This window comes from Papilio machaon, chromosome 27, assembly GCF_912999745.1.
Source record: "Papilio machaon chromosome 27, ilPapMach1.1, whole genome shotgun sequence".
Lineage (NCBI taxonomy): Eukaryota > Metazoa > Arthropoda > Insecta > Lepidoptera > Papilionidae > Papilio > Papilio machaon.
In genome coordinates, this window is record NC_060012.1 from 1817670 (window position 1) to 1840309 (window position 22640).

Consider the following 22640-nt stretch of genomic DNA (forward strand, 5'->3'; position numbering starts at 1 on the left):
CTTATTTTTATGCATTCAGCTACTAACTTAAATACTTTTTTTAAATACTTTACTATTTTTTTTATTATCTTTGAATTTTATGCTGTGTTGCATTGGTCGATTACTTTATCGATATTAAAATGTAACGACACTTTTATGTAATTGATTATGTTTTGACTTTGTTTTTAATATTTAGAAAAACATGTTTGTTTTTTATCATGTTTAAAATTATGAAAGATGTATCTAATCTTGATATTTATGCAAAGATAGGAGGGAAAAGTATTGTTGGTAAAAAAGCCAAGATTCTTTAGTTGTTAGTTGGTGAATACTGGAAAGAGATAATTTTATTTAAATGAAAATGTGTAATGAAGTTTATGTGCATAGAGTACTTAGGACTCTAAAGATGGACTCTTCTGGATGATCTTTCTTATCCTATGATCAATTTTCTACAATAATTTATATATATTAACTTAATGGAATGATATTGTAAAATAACTATGTTAGTTTTGTGTGACAAGTCTAATGTCAATAAAGTTTAATAAATGTTAAAAATCTGTTGTTTTATTTTTAAATAAAATACCCAGCGACCGAAAAACCATTTTCTTGTCATATTACGTAAGGAGACTTGTTCGTTGGAGGAATATTTTTAAAGAAAGAAATAAAACGACTTATATTCACTTATATCGAGTGTATTTCTGGATAAATTGGTTACAAAATACTTGTCCACCCGCGCAGAGACGGGGCGGGGCTTAAGCTTACGACGTTAGCGAATCTCAAACGAAAGAATTAGGCGATTTTATAGAAAAATCGTACCCAAGTATTTATTTTACATTCTAATCAGTATAAAAGACCTACCGGTTGTTGATCATAGAAATAACAAAATTCGACTTCCATCAGCATTTTATTTAGTTTGAGCTTAACTTATTCTTTACTTTATAGGAAAAATATATATAATAATTAGTATAATTTAAATTATTACATAAAGATTCCTTAATCGCTATATAATTTTAAGAGCAGCGCCGCCGCCGCATTGACATCAGAAAGCTAATTGAAATAATATAATAGAAATAAATCCAAGAGAGCGCGTTGCGGGAGCGGGCTTTGACATGTGCGACGTGCGCCACTGCTGGTGCGAGAATGACTCGTGTTGCGGTTTGCGGCCGCTAGAGGGGTGTACCGCATGGGGGGCTTACACCGCACACGCCACGACTCCCGCGGTCCGCGGCAACTCGGTAATGGCGGTAGGTTAAATGCTTGGTTTATTGGCGGTCGGTGGCGCGCAACTTCTCTTCCACGGCCTCCTGCGAAGCCTCAGAGAGATCGGTCGCCTGGATGCACTTCTGTACGCCGACAAGCGATTTCTTCAGCGCGTCGAAGGAGCTGTACAGGAAATAAGAAAATTATTGTTATTGTAATTTTTTATGTCTTGTTTATTTTCAATCTCAGTTTGTCCCGATTGGTATATATATGATAACTTTTGAAATGACTACTAAATACTAGCACATTTAGTTTTATAGTAACTAGAATTGGTTGGTACCAACTAATAAACCAAGTTTATTTGCGAGGTGGCCTCGTAAAATGTTCATACCGACGTCAAACGTTAATTTACTGTACCCCAGTCTATTATTGAGTGTAAAACGATAATGACATCATACAAACAGCAAAACACAATATTCAGAGAAACAAGTTTTTAAGGCTGTGATGGATAAAAAATTTAATTTATTACTATACGGACCTGGAGTACAACATCTTCTTCTTAACCTTGGCGGTGTCGGGGCACCATGACATGAGGAAAAGCTTCTGTTTCTTGCTGGCCTCTGATGTGCCCTGACATTGGTGCGTGTATTCGAAGTCGAATAGTCCATATCTGAAATGTGATTATTAAATTTAAAATGGTTGAAATTAAATATCAATCCTTCGAAATAATGTTGTTGAATACTGTTTGTACTAGTTGAAATTGTTGGTAAAATTTTCCTCAGTATTGATAATGAATAACAAACACTGGTTACTTTGAATAAAATAGCAATATAGCACTAATAAAATCTTAATGTTAATAAATTAAGCAATGATTGTTTGTCCCTTCAAACTGGTTGTAGTAGGGAAAGTTGAGGGTAAAAGAGCAAGGGGACGATCGCCTATCCATTGGTCTGACAAGTCCAGACAATATTGGGATTCAACATTTCGACCGCCATGAGACAAGCCGTGGAAGTAGCTCGTCGACACATCAGTGAAGGCACTTCAAGATGAGCACCTTCAGTAATGAAGAGCATGAAGAAGATGTTTGTCCCGTATATCACAAACAACTTAAATTTCGACGAAACTTTCATAAGAATTTCTATGGATATCTGAGGTTAGTTACCTAGATAGTTTATGAAATAATTAAGTTATAATAATTATTTTGAGTGGTAAATTAACTTTTTAAATTTTCGTTCACAAAGGTGAGGTTATTGTGTTGGCACTGTTTTCCTTTAGTTATGTCACTAACAAATTCCTCGCCTCGTGTTTGTTATGTTGGCAGAAGTAGTGTTACCAACCTGCACTCCCCGGTGCCGCCCTTCTGCAAGTCCTCGAGGAACTGGTCGTACTCCGCGTTACGCTCGCCTATCGTCTCCACGTCGATCTGTTTCTCGTCGCGGATGAAGAACACCACGTAGCGGTGCTTCTTGTCCTTCTTTATTTCCTCGTACGTCGTCTTGCAAGCGTCCGATACTGTCACGCCAGACGCCTACAATTCAAAATATATTTAGGTATAGGAAGAACAGATAAATGTACGATTGTATGAACATATTCAGAGCCACCAAATCTCCCTGCAAGTTCGTTTTGATTCGTAAAATGAATATAGCAATAGTAAATGGGTTCGAACAATATTTCGTATGACTGAGGTGCCGGGGGTAAAATCCTAGTTCTCAACCCATTCTCAAAGTTTTGTAATAAAGAAAGTATGGCAGCTAAAGCATGCACTTCCCTAGTGGATTGTGCGGCAGCTTGGATAGGTCCTGCCACACAATGAGCGCTATTTTATTGGCTGTATGTTTGACGCCTTCTATTTAAGAAAAATCTTAATACGCGCGTTAAATAAGCGTCTTTTTTTTCGAATGTCACCTTTTCATCAATTTGTCTTTTTAATGTGGGTAGATTTAAAAAAATCGCCCACATACATCTAATAAGAGTAAAATTTCAAATTTAGAACACATTTTCGTGTATACGGCCAGTTCTAAATATGAAACGGTCATGTAATACGCAGCTGCCGTCACGCTTTACTCTATTTCCGAACGTTCGCTTTTGTTGCCGAACTTTATAACAAAATGTCATAACTTTCTAATATTGTTATTTCAATTGAGTTTGATGCATTTTAGAAAGACAAATGACATTTTTTGCGAGCTAAAACTGGTCTTCTTTGTTGCTCCAAATGTAATGTCCACGTCATAAAATATTGAAACGGATATCTCTCAATTTGAGATTCGGATTTTTTTTTAAATATAATCAGCGTTTGTATCAGACAAGGACATAAGTATCTTTAAGCGAAAGAAGAATAAAAAATCTTACAGATATAAAACAAGTTGAATAAACTTTTAAATTAATCAAATAAACAAAACAAAAGAATGTAAGCATTGAATTTATCTGCTATATTTACAAACTCAGTAGCCGTTAGTTTTTATCGCATTTGTATGCCAAATTGTATGTTTTTCGGAATACATATTTAGTACCTAGATTAATTAATAACGTAACCTAAAGGTTATCAACTAGCGTTATATCAAATGATTTTCAATATAAATAAGTGAGTGAAGTCGCTACGTTTTAATACATTTAAGAGATAAGAAGCATTTATCCATCCATCTATTGAACTAAAATTTCAACGTGCAATCAAAACGTTAAACAATCGTCGGTTTAAGATAAACTGCTATTGATACATTAAACAAACTGTACATTGAATCGTCTATTGTTAGTGTCTCCCGCGACGGTCTACTGAAATAAGACTTGGAAACATTGGCAGCTAAATATAGGTTGAAACACGTGTGAATGTATCGTAAGGGCCCTTTTCATACTGCGGCTGTCTAAATTTTTATTTGTTACTAGCTGTCGCCCGCGACGCCGTCCGCGCGCAGTTAAAAAAAATAATGAAAAATAGATGTTGGCCGATTCTCAGACCTACTGAATATGCTCACAAAATTTCATGAGAATCGGTCAAGCCATTTCGGAGGAGTACGGGAACGAAAACTGTGACACGAGAATTTTATATATTAGATGTGAAATATGTTTTACTAGAGTACATCATACTGACGAGTTTACAGACTTTACCGCGACTGTGCAGATATGAAAACGTAGTTGTTAATTATCACTTGTCCTTATTACAATTTCTGTGAGGATTAGCACAACAATCTTCTACATTTATTGACTATGTTACGCTTCGTGTAATCCTTACCTCCTCCAACGATATACCCTTTCTCATGTATCATGTATATATAAAAGAATGTCGCGTTAGTTACACTATTTATAACTCAAGAACGGCTGAATCGATTTGACTGAAAATTGGTGGGCAGGTAGCTTAGAACTAGGAGACGGACATAGGATAATTTTTACCCCGTTTTCTATTTTTTTTATACCGCGCGGACGGAGTCGCGGGTAAAAGCTAGTTCCTTATTAAAGCTCTGTACTGCAGAGTATTAATTCTACTGGGCTGTAATTTTTAATCACTTTTTTTGCAACATAATATCTGTAATCTAGGAAGGTCGTTTGGCAAAGACAAATTATGAAAATGTGTTTTACAATCATTTTTAAAGTAAAAGATATATTTTAGTCGCATAGATACAGCGATCAATACAAGACGTCAAGCGTAACACCCACACATTATACGTAAAATAGTCTTTTTACGCGTTTGAAAAATTTTGATTGGAAACATACTGACGTAAATAGGATTGATAAAATTATTACAAACTTCATGACGTAATCTATTCAACGTATTAAATATTTTTCTTTGATTTTATTCATTTGAACGCGTTTTGATAAACAAATCGCGATACTATTTTATTGCGGAATGTTGGTATACGTCGCTCTCTTTCTAGCTAGACTAGATCATATCTTTCATCTCTTTCATGTAACAAAATAGATTAATTAATTCGTGACTTGCGATTGCATTTTCATATTTAACTAGCTTTTACCCGCGACTCCGTCCGCGCGGAATAAAAAATAGAAAACGGGGTTAAAAACGATCCTATGTCTGTTTCCTGGTTCTAAGCTACCTGCCCACCAATTTTCAGTCAAATCGATTCAGTCGTTCTTGAGTTATAAATAGTGTAACTAACACGACTTTCTTTTATATATATAGATTTTCATCTTACTGCGAATTTATCCGTTATTTATTAATATCAATATTATCCTTATGGAGTTTCTTAACATAAGATATACTTTACATTGACTTATAAATAAACTGTACAAATTTAACAAGTATCACTAAGTAAACGCGTAAAAAACATATAACAGGTATATTTGTATTATGTACAATATTTAAACGGTTTAATAATAAATGATGTACTTTTTGACAATAGGATTAAGAGAACTATTCTCAAAGGGCACGTAAATATCTCGAAAGATAAAATTTCGTAATAAATTCGCTCGTTCACTAAGATTGCTCAATATAAATTCGTGCAGACTAACTCGAAGCGAGTTCTTGTAATTCTTGTATTACTTTATCGAACAGGTATCGGAATTTATTACCCTCGAGAGGTATACTATCTCGAGTACTTTGTAACGGTTAACAATAATCTATTTGTCGAATCAATTGTAATTGTTACTTTTGTATATTAATTAAAATACTACTCCTTTGATTACAACAAAGTCTTGATAACTATAGTATATATTTTGGAAGTTTACTAATTGTTTGCATTAAAAAAAATCATGTCATTACATTTTCTAATTAATACCTTTTTATTACAGTAAATTACTACGATGTTTGTGTTGAATTATTTATCACATAAGAAATTATGTTTACACATATAACAAGGGTTGAATGCTTAAGTTGAAGATACAAGAATGTATGTTCTAAATAAGTATGTTATTAGAGCTTTATAAAGGTAAAATTGTTTAGAAGAGGTTTATTATAATTTCATTTCCATTGAATTTGTTGATACATTGTACAATAGCAAAGATCAATGAATCGACTGGATTTATAGAGTAGATTAATTCACGGTACATCAATTTCTTTACCCTGAACTTGTGATACGGTTCACTGCATCGTATTGAACAAGTGCTTGCCTATTAGGTTTGACTCATACCCTGCAAAAACAATAACATTTGTTACAGTCCCCCTTTAATTTAAAACTAGTAGAATCTCTCGTTTATTACTTTGCAAATTTGGCGAATGTAGGTACAGTCGCTTTCGTTTTCGGTAATCCATTTAAAGGAAAATTGTCTTGCATCTAACTATGAACTTGGATTTCGCCCTTTAACTTTGCGGTGGTACCCCTGAATATATTACAGCGGAATACATTGCTGTTATATTTACTGCGAGACTTTAATTTGATTATCGATTTGAAAGTGAAACACCGCAAACAAACCTGACTGTACTTTACTCGGGCGTCGGCTGCCATTCACTTTTGAATTATAAATTTTCTTCGGCTTCGACAATTAATTAGCATTATCAGTTATTAAATACAACGTATATTACATCGGTGTCGCCTCAGTGACTTGACGAAGGTTGGTTCGTCTTACTGTATTGAATAACGGACAATCGCAAGACATTTTTTTCTTGATAATCTCGAAGCTAGAGATAAATTATTCAATTGAATTAGACAAGAGAAAATGTCCTTGTCTTCAATCAGGTCCCTTGTGGAAATATCGCTCCACTAGGTGCCTGGGATAGAATTAACTTGACATAAGACAACCGTATGGCCACCATGGCCACACACTTATCCTGCATCCTAAAAAAAAGTTTTTTTCTTTCGAGAATGTACTCCAAAAATACACGATCTAAATTAAATAACCAGACTTCCGCAATGATAATAGAACCTCGGTATGTGCCTCGGGGTATGTATTAAAGGGGTAAAACCTCCCCTTGTTTACGATATACCACTGCGGTTTTATTAGGGTAGCGCGAAACAAAATGGTATAACAAGAGGGTTGTAATCTAAACTGTATTACTAACATCTTTTTATGTAATGTATACTTGAAAAATGAAAATGCAAATATTTGCAAGAATACGTTTAATTCTAACTTAAAAAAAAAATGAGTACAGAAAGGAAAAAAATATATATGCATACTATTCAGTACGCCAATTTCATTAAAAAGTGATATCATATTGTTAAATACTAGCCGTTGCCTGCGACTTCGTCCGCGTGGACTAAAAAACACAGTAGCCAATGTGTTATTCCAGACTATAAAATCTGTTTGAAATTTCATCTAGATCTATTTTGGCACTCTGTATTTACTAACATCCGTCCCAAATTTAATATTTATATTATTTGTAAGGACATAATATGCTAAGTGAATTTAATCTCTATACCGACGTTCCAAAAGCACTTTAGGAGACCGGTGTGACGCGACGAAATCGATAATGCGCTAGCATTGCGGGCAAGTTAGTAGTATAGTTAGGATAAAAATAAAAAAGGTAGACTGGTATCAAACGATTTTCAGATATATATTACCCAAAATAAAAAGCTAAAGTAGTTTTCAATCTTACTAATATTATAAATGCCAATGTTTAGATGGATGGATGAATGGATGTTTGTTTGAAGGTATCTCCGGAACGGCTCAACGGATCTTGATGAAATTTGGCACACATCTAGAAAATAGTCTTTAACAACACTACTTATAACGTTTTTTCTAATGCCGTGCGGACAGAGTTGTGGGCGACAGCTAGTACTATCATAAATTATCATACGGATTTAATATTTTTTTGGGTTTGAAATTGTAATTGCAAATTTTTATAAAGTACTAGCTGTCGCCCGCAAATGCGGTAAGGTAAGTTGTAAGATTTAGCAACTTATACTCTCTATATTCATAAACTTCGAAAAAAGGGTTGATAACAATTTCATGATTTTATTAATCGTCACCATCATTGCATTACCCTTCATGCCATTTCAGCTCAAGAAAGCTTGTAAAATATATGGTTGTAATTTTAACTTTACATACAACTACACAGTAACTGATAATTAACTCATTGGATTAAAAACGTAATTACATATGCAAATAAAAAAAATACCGCAGCAAAAATAGAAAACAAAAGACGAACGGCGAGCGGAAAATAAGGTGATCGACCTCCGGGACGTAGACACGTCATTACCTTACGACGGTGAGTCAGGTAATGAGAAATAATGAAAGCTTGAATAATAAGTCATCAAATCGTTTGAAGAAATATGCCACAGATTACTTCAATGTTGCCATCAAAGGTGAAATATTTATTACTACATAAATATAACTTCAGGCCTCCAGTTGATTTTTTATTGAGTGATAATACATATGCCAGTATGCAATGATATAAAAAAGTAAGAAAAAAACTACAGGCCAGTGGGCCGTTTATGACTCATTCTGATAAACAGCTGTGAACTTGACCTTTATACTGTATAACAGTAAAGTTCAAAATCTTTTCCGTCATTTATCACCTTTTGCAATTCAGTTGTAATGATTCATGAATTTAAATTATTTGTTTCCTATAACAAATAAGTGTGACACATTTTACATCAACATTAAATGGTTTATTCCTATTCTATGAGTTTTGTAACATAACTGAACAAATTGGGTTTAAATTTGAGTTTTCTTTTTTAAGTTACAAATGCGATTAAAAATATTCTTATCTATATATCTTATCATAAATGAGTTTCCTTCACATGCTGTTTGAAAAAAAAAAAACAGACTAAGATTGTGAAAAACAGTATATTTTGGGCAGCTGTTTAGTAATGGAATCAAGTGCTATAACATGTCTATTATATTAAAACTAGAAGAAATTTTAATTTTCACGTCTTACTCTAGGAATGGATACAAATGTATTCATACTTGAAATTGCTGAACACTTGGTTTCAATACAACTAACATACAAATTAACGTAAAGAACCGGTGAAATAAAAACTTCACCTCTCTTTAACTACAACATGCGGATGTAAAAATTTTAAAATTTGGATCATTCATGTGTATGTAACATCTAAAAATATGTGCAGTGTGTATTCCAGTTTTATTAGATTTATGTGTTGGCACAGAACGCAAAGGCAAAGACTGTTTGTCTACTAATGTAACTAGTATTAAAATAAATAACATTGAAAAGCTTAATCAAATAAACATTTCGAAATTCTTTGCTTAGATAAAAAAATACTCTATTAGTAGCCTTCTTCCAGGCTATGTTCTATATCCATGTCAAATTTCATCAAGATCCATGCAGCTGTTCTGGAGATGATTTCTACCAAACATCCATCTATTCAAACATTTAAGGAATGTAATTTTTTTGGACAAACTAGACAAGGGGGAAAAAGGCAGAGGTGTGTGCAAGGAGTGGCCAAATGGAGTACTATCACAGTGGATACCTTTATAATCTATGAATCTTTGAAGTACTTGAATTTTGTTTCGAAAGATATTTATATATAAATATATATAGTTCTTTACTTAACTGACAATTAACATTTATATACATTTAAAACCAAAGCTTATATACTTTTAATTTATTGTTTGTATGTAGTTACATATTGAATAACTTATAGTTTTATATAAGCAAACTACCCTCCATTAAATAAACAGTAACAATTATAGTACCATGACCATACCAACTCATGGCTCATGGTTGATAACCAAAAAATAACATGTTTTTGTACTTTTAACAACTTAAAATAACCTTAATTATGCTAACATAGTTAAGATATGAAGTTATTTATTAGTTATTTAGTACAAGTATCCAATAAGAAAATACACATTGATAAAATTAATAAGTCATATATGGCTTATTAATTTTATGTTTTGAATTTAATGTTAGGCAAATTTGTAAATTCATCGACGTATAAGGAAGCAGAGACTGATTCATCAAAAGGCGTGAAAAATATGAATCACCATACATATGTAATGTTCCGAAATGATCAATACGTAATGAAAAGGACAATAATCGAACTGCAAAGCGACTAATTTAAACTAGATAAGAATCGATAAATCATTTATACGCGTACTGTAGACTACATAACCTTGACATTGATGGGGGCGATGCTGTCTAGAAAGTTTTCATTACGGGGCGCGCCCACCACCGTACGATGCCTTTAAGCACCCTAAAATAGACATGAAATGGATGTGACAGGCAACTGCCGCAGCTATACCATATATGGGCAAACGACATACGATTGCGCGGCGGTGCAGTGCCACCAAAGTTCGATGCCCCCCAACAAAACGACCGACAGATAAATCATCTAACGTATAGTACGTATTTTGATCAGAAAAATGACGCTCTTACAAACCGGCGCGCCTTTTCGTCATAAAAGGTGTCGCGGGATAGTAACCTTTTTAACAAGCGTGAAATTTAACACCGAAAGACCTACTAATCTATCTAGACTGAAACACTTCGCCTACATTCGTTGAATTAAAGCTTAGTTCCGCAAAATCACTACTACACGTGGCATAAAATCTTTGAACAGTGACAACTATTTTTATGAAAAGGCGTGCGAACTCCGCAAAGGGTTGTGCGAAATATGGCGGCACCGGTCTAATGAGAATGTATTACAATGATAATTCAGTACGACAGTTTTACGACACATCAAGATTAAGTAGAGCACGGCACGGTTAAACCACACAGTAATTTAATTTTTTGTTCACTTACCATTTTTTGATGTTATAACACGTAAAATCCCACTACTAACTTCACCGAGTCCACAACGGCGACCGGAACGACACTGAATATTTAAGAGTTGGCTATACGTGTGCGTCGACCAATGAGCGCATGTGTCAAAATTGTTACTATGAGTCAACACACTGATTTAATTATAATTTTTAATTATTACTCACAAAATAAATTCAAGACATTAAAATATCTCCACACTAAAAATAATACTTTCGAGGTAAAATTGTTTGTTTATAAAATTTCAATTAGAAAAATTTATTGTTTATAAATGTGACACAAGGCGACAACCTAAACGACTGTAGTCTGTTGCTCTATGCTCTGTCAATGTACGAGTTATTGTTAACCTTTTTATATAAAGCCGCTTTCGTTTCGATAAGATAAGATAAATAAAAAATATCAACCGTTTCAACAAAGTGTACAGTAGATTTGGAGACTTCCACACATATGATTAGCACTTGAAAGTGACTCACTGATGACGATCATATTTTGTCCAATCCACATTCAGTATTCAATAAATGCCCATATAAGGGCAGATGCAGAGTGCCTCAACGTCGTATGTTGATTTAAATTTTGGCGCCTTCTGATAAAAATGTTTTCGTTTGCAAAATAACACTTTAGACTTGATTTTACTGCCTGCACATCACATAATAGGTAAATAATTGGATTCTTATAATTAGCAAATAAAAAGCACACATTTTTATTTAATTTATTTGCGTAAATATCTTGTGTTTGTATGAAATATTGATATTTATATTAAAATTTGATATTGCCACTAACCTATCCCAATATTATTTTTCCGATGTATAAACTTTTCAGCAAAATGCTACCAAAACCACTAATAAAAAAAGGTTATTTGGGGATATAAACGTCATTCATTTTTAATTTCTTTATTTTAAAATGTCATATTTACATTTTAATAAAAAATTCTGCAGAATATTATTAAGAGCTGGTTATTTAAGCATTTCCGACATATTTATGGTATCTCTTGTACATAGAATACATATTAGACATTGTCATTTGTCCGACTGAACCCGCCAAAGATCTTCTTAAGAACGCCATAGCGTATGTAGAATCTGAAGCCTGTATTAATAGGGCAATAGAATTTTCTAGATGTTGCCTCACTAGTTTCGGCGGACCGTTCTTTTCTATCCAAATGCAAATGTCGGCGACCGCGTAAGCAGCTATTCTTGATACGTGAGCTTTTCTTTTGCATATCGATTGGGTTAATCTGGAAAATTAATGAACATATTAAGGTCAAGGTCAATTAAATGTCACATTTGACACTTTATCAAAACCCAACAACGTAATCTTGTAAAATAGCATATGTTTTATAGTACAAGATATTAAACAAGCAAAGGTCCATTTGCCTAAAATAGCGAAGTGACCGCTACCCATATATGATGATATAAGATGGTTGTCTAACTTTAGTGTCCAGAAAATAAGGTGTGAAAAAAGTTTTATCCCCTTCACTTCCTCATATATTTCTCTTATGTTTAATTTAACGTATTTTAACATACTTCTCGATAGAATGAGCTGTTTCAGCCAACTTCTGTTCAACGTTACGATCTGTTTGCTCTAAAGAGGTCGCTCGCTCGCAAAGACATTGTATTAATACTTTATAGCACTGCATGTAACATGGCCATCTGAAAATATAACAAGAAAATTGAAAAAAAAAAAAAACAACCCGCGAAATACTGTGACGTCACAGCTGTCAAATCGTGAAATAATTGCAGGGTAAGTTTAACAGATATCCTTATAAATTATTATTTTGTACTAGCTGTCGCCTGCGACTCCGTCCGTGCGGGATTAAAAAAAAACTTAATTAATAGCTTATGTGTTCTTTCAGACTATGTTCTACATCTGTTACAAATTTAATCAAGATAGTTGAACCATTCTGGAGATACTTTCAAACAAACATCCATCCATACATCCAAGCTATCGCATTTATAACATTAGTAAGATAGTAATTATCTGTCGAGTCGAAAAAATAATTACACATTTTTTTTTTTGTAATCTGTACTTTTCCGATCGATGTTGAAGTGCACATTTTTGTTTAAAACGTATTTTTTTTTCAAAATTTCTATTTTACTACAGTCTTCTCCTTAATGTCAAGTTTAGTTTTTTTTTTTAAGATTTTTTTTTTCTAATTACACAATGGCCTTTCGATTTAAAATACAAGTAAAATTTAAACTAACCTGTCTTCTAAAAGTTCTTCTCTTGATAGTAACAAGTTATTCAACACAGTAATAGATCCTTCGTGCAACGTGAAGAAAGATTGCCAAGTGATTTGAGACTTTAAATGCAATGTATTACGGCCTAGAATGTATTGAACTAAATGTTGTAACTCAAATACGGTATCGATAAACCTATAGTCTAATGTAGTCTGAAAGAAAAAACATAAAAAATTACTTTTGTTTTGGGAGTATAAATTAATAAAGCTTAAATAAATAAGATGGCCGGATTCTTATAATAAAGGTTTTTTTGGTTAAATAAAATAAAAAAACCATAGTTTTTTATAACTTTTGGTAGATAGAAAACTTTTCGAAAAAGAGTTACAGAAATATTTCATTAATTCTGAAATTAAACAATTTTTATTACCATTTTTCTAAATATATAACCTATGGATGGATTGTTCTATACAAATTTGATGTCTAATCGTGAAACAATTTTAGATTTTTTTTTAGTAAATGTCATTTTGTATTATAAATGGCAACACAGATAATTACATATCTATCATTTACTTATTTGGCAGATTTTTTTTTTGATTATATCAAATTCTGTAATAAAAAAAGTAAATTTATGTACCTTCTTTGCCGCCAAAATCACTTCTGAAAGCATATCCAAATCGATTCTCAACAAATTGCAAATGGCGTCGTCAACTTTGACAGCTGTCAGTTTGATCTCACTATCTTCATTCATTTCAATATTATTATTTATTCTCCGATCTTGTTTTTCAATGTCTATTTCGTTTTCGAAATGTAATTGAATCCAATGTTTTAAGTTTCTACACATTTGGTACATTTGCTTCGTTACACCAACACATTTGTTACCAATAAGATTTGCTTTAAGACAATGTTGGAGCAAATATTTGGATGTTTGATGAGATGTTAATTGTAAATTAGTCATGGCTTCATCCTTTAAAATTATTGTCGGTTTCTGAAATTAAAAACAAAATAATTTTTATATTAAAAAAATTAAGCTTTATTGAGGTCTAATAATTTTCGACTTTTTTATCAAAATGTGTTTTCATTAACGATAAATTGGGAAGTTTTTTTACACGATTCACACAATCTATAAAAATAGCAACCCTAAAAAAAAGACATCTCCATTTTAAAAGTAATGCCGTCTTCAATGCCTTAATTAATTAAAAAAAAACTTATGACGTCATTAGTACTTGTCACATCTTCAATGAATATTGCCATGTGTAAAATTTCAATTTCTACTGTCAATTAATTCTAGAAATATCGTGGTTAGAATTTAGTAGAATTTATATAAAAAATTATGATAATTACCTTCAAAATGACCAAATTATTTATATCACCTAAAAATTGCGTTACAAAACAATCCACTGAAGATAATTCTGCTAAGAATTTCAAAGTGACTGCGATATTTTCCAATAAACCTGTATTTATCCGTTTCTTAGATGAATTATCCAATATTATAAGTAATCTATTTTTAATACTTTGCCATATTTGTTTAAAAAGATCGTCTTTCTTCTGAAATATTTTGTGGGATTCTAGTTTTTTAATATATCTTAATACAATATTCAATAATTGTATTGAAGGTTCTAGATGTTGGTATTTTGAATTTGGATTTTCGACAGCTTTAATCTGTAATATAGATAAAATTACTTTTTTTTTTATTTTATATTGTAAAACATAATTTTTTTAAGTAAAATATCCAAAAAAGTGGATGTAAAAAAATCATGCAAATTTAAAAAAAAAATGTATACTAATAGATGAAATTTCATTTGTAATAAGGCTAGATAGTTCGAAATATGACAGTCATATTGTGAGATTTGTCAATTTATAATCTGATGTTATAAGCTGGTAGATATTATTAACTTTAAAAATAGATATAACTTCATACTTACAGCATTAAGGATGAAAAATTCCAATCCAGACCATAAACAATCCAATTTCTTTAATTCGTCAACATCTGTCATTTCACAATACTTCAATAACGTCAATGAATAAGCGCCAATGGCGTTCAGTGTTGCAACACCTCGATCGGAAGTTACCAAACTGTCATCAATGTTGCCAGTTTCGTTTAGTTTATCGATTTTGGTAAAATCTATATGCATAAACGATTCCAACATAGCTTGGTGTAATTTCTCTTGTAAATTTGCTAATATCGTCCTAAAGGCACTTGAAGTTATGGCTCTTTTTTCTTTAGCAATAATTGGTAGAATGATGCATTGTATTTGGAACACTGTGTCACTAAAGTATTCTATAGTTTTTGTTGAATTCTTTGAATATTGTTTCGACAGCAGTATTTCTACTAATTCTTTCAATATTTCACTATTTGTTTTTACTTTCTTTACTGTCAGTTCTAATATAAACTTAATAATGATCATATTGTTTGATGTTTTTAAAGATAACTTTAGTAGATCCAGTACAGTACTGTCTTGGAACGAAAATATAAAATCAACGGGAAATATTCTGTATAAATCTGGATATTTCGGGCTCAGTTCGTAAGTTGAAAGAAGTATATTATCAATATTTCGTCGTAGTTTTTTCATTTGGCAACATTTCTTTATAGCTAGCAACACAAAAATGGTCGTCAATCTGAAATTCTCTTCTAAATTGTAAATTTGCAAATCCTTTAAAATATCGAGATGTTTAATTATTTTTTCCTCTTCGTTTTCAATTATTGTAAATTCATTAAAATAATCTCTTACATTTACATTTTGTAAGAACGTTTCTATATTAAAGCTACTTTTATTCATAGCTTTAGTAAGCGTGTTGCTATTTTTAAAACATTTCATTATACATTTATTTGTTTCTAAAACGAGTGCATTTAGTAATATTCTGTTATTAGATATGGAAACATTTTTGAATATATCACAATTGTTGCCATTTATAAATAATTTCACCAAGGATTTTGCAAGTTGTTTTGCATGAGTTGTATCTAAATTGTTAAATAATTCCCTTGTTATATACGAATCTGACGTAATAACTTCGGAATATTCGGATAATTGTTTAATTATATATGTTTTTGTTACTAATTCAGTTTCATTTTGATTCATTTCAGAATTATTCAATTTCAATAATTGGGAGAACATTAATTTGAAAAGAAGAAGATTATCCTGAAAAATTTACAAGTTATAGTATAATTTAAATTTTTGATCCTTACTTATATTAAAAACTAGCTTTTACCCGCGACTCCGTCCGCGCGGAATAAAAAAAATGCACACAAGATAAAAAAGTTCCTATGTCCGTCTCCTAGTTCTAAACTACCTCCCCATCAATTTTCAGCTAAATCAGTTCGACCTATCTTGAGTTATAAATAGTGTAACTAACACAACTTTCTTTTATAGATAGATGCGCATCTACTTGTCTGTCTCACTTTCACACAAACTACTGAACCGATTTAAATGAAATTTGGTACACAGATAATCACCCAATCCGGTAATGGTAACGAAGTAACAGCCCGAGCCGAGGCTCCTGAGGGAGCCCTCGAGCCTAGTTACTCTTAAACGAGGTTTTGGCTAAGCGCCATCTGCGCCCGGCCACCTCAAGCCCGGTGAAACTGTAAATGCCTCCTCAAGGCAAACAGTGACTACTCAGTCACAAAAAAAAAAAAAAAAAAAAACAGATAATCTAGAAACTGAGAAAGGAGATAGGCTAATTTTAAATGCAAAAAAAAAAATGTAAAGGGTTGAAATAGGGGATGGAAAGTTGTATGAAAGTATCGTAATTTTTAAAGTTTTTTTGAAAAAAATAAATATGTCATAAAAAGTTTATAAAAGTTTTAGCCTCAATGGTGTAAAATAACAAAAGGGAATAGGGGATGAAAGTTTGTATGGGAATACGTAAGGTTTATGTGATTGTTTTGTAAGTAAACATTTTTTGTTGTAATGTTTTATAAGTTTAAGTAAAACGAATAGATTAAATAATTTAATATTTCAAGCGGAAGAAGTCGCGGGCACAGCTTATATATCTATATGTAAAAAAAAATCAATGTTTGTTGGTTTTCTATTCGTTTATAAACCACTGGACTGGAGATTTTGATGAAATTTTGATACCAAAAAGTTAAAAAAAGTGTTATATTTAAAAATGGCAATTTCTTACCCATATTATAACGGCGTCATCTTCTTGTATCATTTGGGATAATGTCATCCATTGATTTCCACTCAAACATGGCAACATTATACTGCAGTCAGTTACCTCGCTTGTGTCAATCGTTGTTTCTTCCATTTTAATGTTGCCATATTTCAAATTTAAAAGTTTCAATTGGGAATAACTTAAGCAAAGTTTTAGAAAAGATAGTAGTAATGGTGGGTTCTGTAATAATTATTTTTTTTGGTTAATTAGATAGTTTTTTCTTTCATATAAAAAGACAAAAAAGAGCGGGTAATTACTTAATACGTCATAGATTATGCGAACTGGTGATTCAGTCTGTCAAATTACGCTAAAATAACGTCCATATTATAGTTTTACATATATCATCTTATCTTACTAATATTATAAATGCGAATGTTTACATGGATGTTGTTTGAAGTTATCTCCGGAACGGCTCAATGGATCTTGATGATATTTAGCAAAGATGTAGAACATAGTCTGTAAGAACACATAGGCTACTTATTAGCTTTTTTTTAAATTCCGAGCGGACGTAATCGCGCTCAACAGCTAGTATTAAACTATTTCTCAATATTGCTAGTATTTTCAGTATAACAAGTGTGACATATGTCATGTTTATTCTTTCGCGTAACTTCCTAAGAAAGGGGTATAATTTTAAATGTCTACTTACATAATTAAGTTTTAAGATGCATTCACCGAATTTCTTTAAGCATTCTTCACCAAACGTTTGGAAAGTCGACCAGAACTCTTCGGCGATCTGTTGCGGAACTGTATGGTCCGCCATTTTGCTGTATTTAAAGAATGACGATAATATGGCGGAGATTACTTCCGTTAATATGATTATTGAAGGACCTGGAAATTGTTTGAAAGATACATAAGTAAAAATCTACTAGTCTTCTAGTTATTTAAAAAAAAAAAAGTGGGACCCATCTGCAAGCACTTCCTTTCGATTAAAATAATTTTTATCAAAATTGGACCACCAGGGACAGAGATTCACAGTAACACAAAAAAAAACAGTCGAATTGATAACCTCCTTCTTTTTGAAGTCGGCTAAAAAGAATAGGTATTGTACAATAATTCATTATAAGAATTATTTATTCAAACATTGGACAAGTCACAGGTCACTATGAAAGAAAAATGGTCAAAAGAACGAAATGAACAATAATATTCTATTACTAGCAGTCACCGACGACTTCGTCAATGTTACCTTCCATTAAAATTGGTCTAGTCATTGCCGAGATTATCCCAAACTAACGTGCAATCGAGGACAAAGATTTTAAAAATCTGTTTTTCTTTGTTGGGATTGCAAATATATCCTGCTCATAAAATATTTTCTCCAATTACATTAATTGTATAGATATGTTACCTGGTAATTTATTACTATGGACCTTCTTTACTTTATAACTTTACTATAAAACAAGTACAATCGTTTTTGCAGTTGAGATCCACAGTTGTTACTAGGCTGTCTTATGTAATTAATCTATCTATATATATAAAAGAAAGTCGTGTTAGTTACACTATTTATAACTCAAGAGCGGTCGAACTTATTTAGCTGAAAATTGATGGGGAGGTAGCTTAGAACTAGGAGACGGACATAGAAACTTTTTTATCTTGTGTGCATTTTTTTTATTCCGCGCGGACGGAGTCGCGAGTAAAAGCTATTGTTAAGTAAATATACAGCCGAACCTGGATAAGTCAGAAACCTTTATAAACTAGAGTCGTCGCCTGATCCTGACAGATCTCCATACGCGAGATACTCGGGTTAGAGGGAAACCTCTTTGAGAGAGAAAAATAGTGTTCTTTTGGACTCTCATTTATCCAGGTTTAACTGTACATAAATAAATAGTTTATACATACTGACAAATCCTTCTTCCAACATCATCAAGCAGTTTTCCTCCAAATCTTTTTGCAGAGACGTCAGTAATCCACTATTCTGTCTAAACATCAATTCTGATGTCCATTTTCCATACATTTCAATACATTCTTGAGGTAAAATATCATCACCGGTTATGATTTTATTTTTAATCTTTTCTACATCATCTGTGGTGTCTTTTAATTTTTGTCTCAATTCAAACTGTTCAACATTTAAAGCTTCCAATTTTAATTTTATATTCGGTAGAATTTTTTCAACGAAAACAGTTCCACGGCTTAATTTATATAATGTTTCTATTAAACAATTAATCATTTCAATATAAGCCTCTTTAACATTCGAACTTTTTTTAGCTGTCATAACCGGTGGCAGAATTACATCGAGCTTTTGTTCAATTATTGACGGATCTAATTTTAATGCCGCTTTTATAATCTGTAAACTGGTTTTATCTATTTTGTGTTCTAATTTCAAACAACCGAGCATAGTCGCTTGTAAAAATGACATGAAATTCTTTTTTATTTCGACTTTATTTTTTTCACCAATTGTATCAGTTAATTTTATTGATATATCAACTTCGTTTTCTAGCAACGTGATTAACATTTTCAAAAATATATTTCGTTTTATTTTATCATCATTTTCTTTGAACATTATTGAAGGCATTATCATTTCAGGATTTAAATAATTCTGACGGATATTTAAAGAACTAACCACCATTATGTAAAATGCAAATAATATTTGACCTTCATTACGATAACATGTGACAAATGTATCAACGAAATCAATTAAGAATTTTTGATCTTTACCAGTTCTACCTTTAGGGAACATGAAAAAAGTACTTAATATTTTTATAACTGATTGTACATTTTCACTTTTATCCGCAATAAAATTATCAATATTATCATTTTTAATTATATGTTGAAGAAAATGTACAAAGAACGACTTCTTTGTAATCGGAAACAAAATATTTTGACAAACATTTAAAACTTCATTCCGATAATCTGAATCTAAATAGCCGAATATTGTTTCTAAATTCTCTCCATCTAAAAATTTTATTATAAACTTTAGTTTTTTCTTGCATTCCTTGTAATATTTACTTAAATTCGTAAACAACTTTTGAATTAATATATTTTTTCCAACTTCATTACGTAAATTTTGCAGTAAAGTGATTATTATAAATAAATAATCATCAATTTGATTTTGTAGAGTTGCTGATATTTTGTCATTTTCTAAGAAATTTATAATAAAATATATGTCTTCATTGTTTAAAGGATTGCTATGTAAATAGTGGGACACCACCTGTAACGAAATTTATGGTTTTGTACTAAAATGTGGCACATCAGCAGACTCACGGTACTATAAAACTTTTAAAGTTCTTCCAGAATAACTCCAAATTTAAAAAAAAAAAGATTTATATTTCAAATTATGACAAATTTCCCACACAAAAAAAATAGTCTAAAATAATTTACCTTAATTAATCTATATTTTAAATCATTTGTCAGTTCATCAGCGAATTGCAACCAGCTTATAACATGTCTGATATCTTTACTAGCCAGTCCGTTTCTTTCAGTGATACTCTCCAACCATTCTGCTACAATTCTTTCCTTCGGTGCAGCAGGGAAATGATCTGAATGTATCACATTCTTTGCTAAACGCAGTCTCTTGGGTAGTGGAGTAGTGTCATCGTCTAATCTACGTTTGAGTTCTGTAAAATGGGAATTGATGCGATGGGAATTACGATAATAAGATTGGCAAAATATTTATTTGTTTTTTTAAGGTTATTTTAAGTTAATATTAAATAGAAGTTTTAACAAATAGCAAATTAAGCGAATTCGGAAATGTTTAGCACTCAAAAACTCAATGTTTATCTTAAAAATTCTTATGAGTAAAAACCATTGGCTTGAATAACCTATCGCGATTGAAATACAATATGGTTTGAAAAATTCGTTTCGTTGTATTTAATACGTCTACTATATTAAAAAGAAATTAAAAAAATCGCACCTACGTCTCTGGAAATGTTTAAATTTCTTTTTAAAACAGTTTTAAAAAGTTCACAACTAAAAAGTGAGGTTATAAAATGTGAAACTTGTTACTATGGCATAACTTGTAAATATGACATTTACTCACCGTTTAGAGGATTTGATGACATTGTTGTATTTAAAAGCTTTTTTAATTAATCAAATAATAATATATAAAAAGCATTTATTTAACACATGTTTTCTTGTTGTATATACTTGTTTACTTCCAATTGTCACTGTCGTTGTCAAATTCAAGTTGTTCCCGTTTAAAAACAAAGTAAAACATCAATTGCTAAATGTTTTGTTTCTAAATAATAATTATTTTTAACACTATGTATTTTCATTCTCTTAATTAAAAAAGGGTAAGAGCTAACAAGATCTAAGATAGGCTATTTCTATTTTACTTGAAAATGGAACACAGTGCCATCTTTCTTATGCTTAAGCAGATTTTTAATAAGTTATTTAAAATCAGTATAGTTGTCGATTCATCTTTTATCTTTCCAGGTTTAGAACAGGATATCAAGAAGCACAGAATACATACCTACATTGTAACACTAGGTAAAAAAGAAATTAGGATCAAATTCATAAAATTAAAAGCTAAAGAGTATTGTGATTGATTATTGTTAAAAATATACATTTTTATTACGTCCATAATGTTTTACCAGTGTTAAAATACTTCACGAAATCTTAGGTTTATTAATATTAAGTTTATCATTTGCAAGTGTGGCTTTGGCTTTAGATTAAAATATAGGACAACGAGCCCAACTGTTGCTCTAAATTGCAGGCTCGTCCGGTGCAAACACCAACTACACAGAAGGCAGGTGTCAAGTGGAAGCAATTCTATGTTTAATCTGATGAGGCCACACTCATCAGATGAAAGAGGATAAAATTTATGCAACGGGGAGTGGTGTCTCTTTTCTATCATTTTCTTATAAGTTAAGGATGGGTAATGGATGGAGATTTGACGGAGGAAGGGTCGGATAGGAAGGGGAAATGTTCTTTCTTTCTGTGAGCCCCCTCCTCCGTCGATAGGTAGGCAATGTATCTGCAACTGTGAATGTTTATGGGGCGCGGTCGTTTCCCTATTTCGGCGAATTTAGGTGGACGCTAGTTTGCCACCTTTTATTATAGAAATGGTTATGATAAAATCGTTGAAAAATACTTATAGCTGAATCTGATTAACTTTGGTCTTATGAATATCTGGAAAGAGAGTACCGAGATTATTTTATTACTCTTGCATTTAATTCTGTCACTGAACCGAATTTCTACCTCGACGTTTTGATAATCTATCCCTTGTTAGTCACATATCTGTTGGCAGTCGTACTCAGTAGTCATAATAATAGCTAAACTAAAATGAACTAAGATACAGGCAACCGGGAGATACATTTCATATTTTTTTATATTAATCTCGCCTCTTTATTCGTTCTACTAACCTCTATTCGCCAGAAATCGATAGTTGTATGTAACAAAGAGGTTTAAAAAAATTTCAAATTAATGAGACAAATATTTCGATATCAGTAACTTTACATCTAAAAATAACGATTGAATGACTGGCGTAAGTTCATTCATAAAAAAATGTCAGCCATTTTGTATTGGTTATAAACGGAATCCGTCACGGTCACGCATCCCCGCCATTAAATGGGCCAAGGGAAGACGACGCGCATGCCCCGAAG

The 22640-nt window shown here is 31.8% G+C and overlaps 2 protein-coding genes across 2 annotated transcripts; both read right to left on the bottom strand.

The window, feature by feature from the left end:
- Window positions 1-985: 985 nt before the first annotated feature.
- On the bottom strand, window positions 986-10955 carry LOC106708504 (cofilin/actin-depolymerizing factor homolog). The gene is made up of 4 exons (XM_014500034.2): window positions 10760-10955; window positions 2514-2704; window positions 1715-1846; window positions 986-1359 (listed from the first exon to the last, which is right to left on the bottom strand). Exons 1-4 carry the CDS (start codon window positions 10760-10762, stop codon window positions 1239-1241), a joined length of 447 nt encoding a protein of 148 aa, XP_014355520.1. The 5' UTR covers window positions 10763-10955; the 3' UTR covers window positions 986-1238.
- A 756-nt stretch (window positions 10956-11711) lies between these two features.
- On the bottom strand, window positions 11712-21174 carry LOC106708505. The gene is made up of 11 exons (XM_045684634.1): window positions 21077-21174; window positions 20419-20654; window positions 18940-20248; window positions 17753-17934; window positions 17074-17286; window positions 14874-16088; window positions 14293-14610; window positions 13586-13936; window positions 12976-13163; window positions 12298-12423; window positions 11712-12008 (listed from the first exon to the last, which is right to left on the bottom strand). The coding sequence occupies exons 1-11, from the start codon at window positions 21096-21098 to the stop codon at window positions 11735-11737; spliced, it is 4434 nt and encodes a 1477-aa protein (XP_045540590.1). The 5' UTR covers window positions 21099-21174; the 3' UTR covers window positions 11712-11734.
- Between the last annotated feature and the right edge of the window lie 1466 nt (window positions 21175-22640).

Bases quoted from the DNA above. Each gene is read 5' to 3' on its own strand.
- LOC106708505 (XM_045684634.1), bottom strand. From the start codon at position 21,098: ATGTCATCAAATCCTCTAAACG. The intron at 20,249-20,418 runs GTAAATTATTTT...ATTTCGTTACAG, and splicing joins TAAAATATAGATTAATTAAG to GTGGTGTCCCACTATTTACA. The intron at 14,611-14,873 runs GTAAGTATGAAG...TCTATATTACAG, and splicing joins AATTTTTCATCCTTAATGCT to ATTAAAGCTGTCGAAAATCC.
- LOC106708504 (XM_014500034.2), bottom strand. The intron at 1,847-2,513 runs GTTGGTAACACT...ATCACATTTCAG, and splicing joins GGCGGCACCGGGGAGTGCAG to ATATGGACTATTCGACTTCG. The intron at 1,360-1,714 runs GTCCGTATAGTA...TTTCCTGTACAG, and splicing joins AAGAAGATGTTGTACTCCAG to CTCCTTCGACGCGCTGAAGA.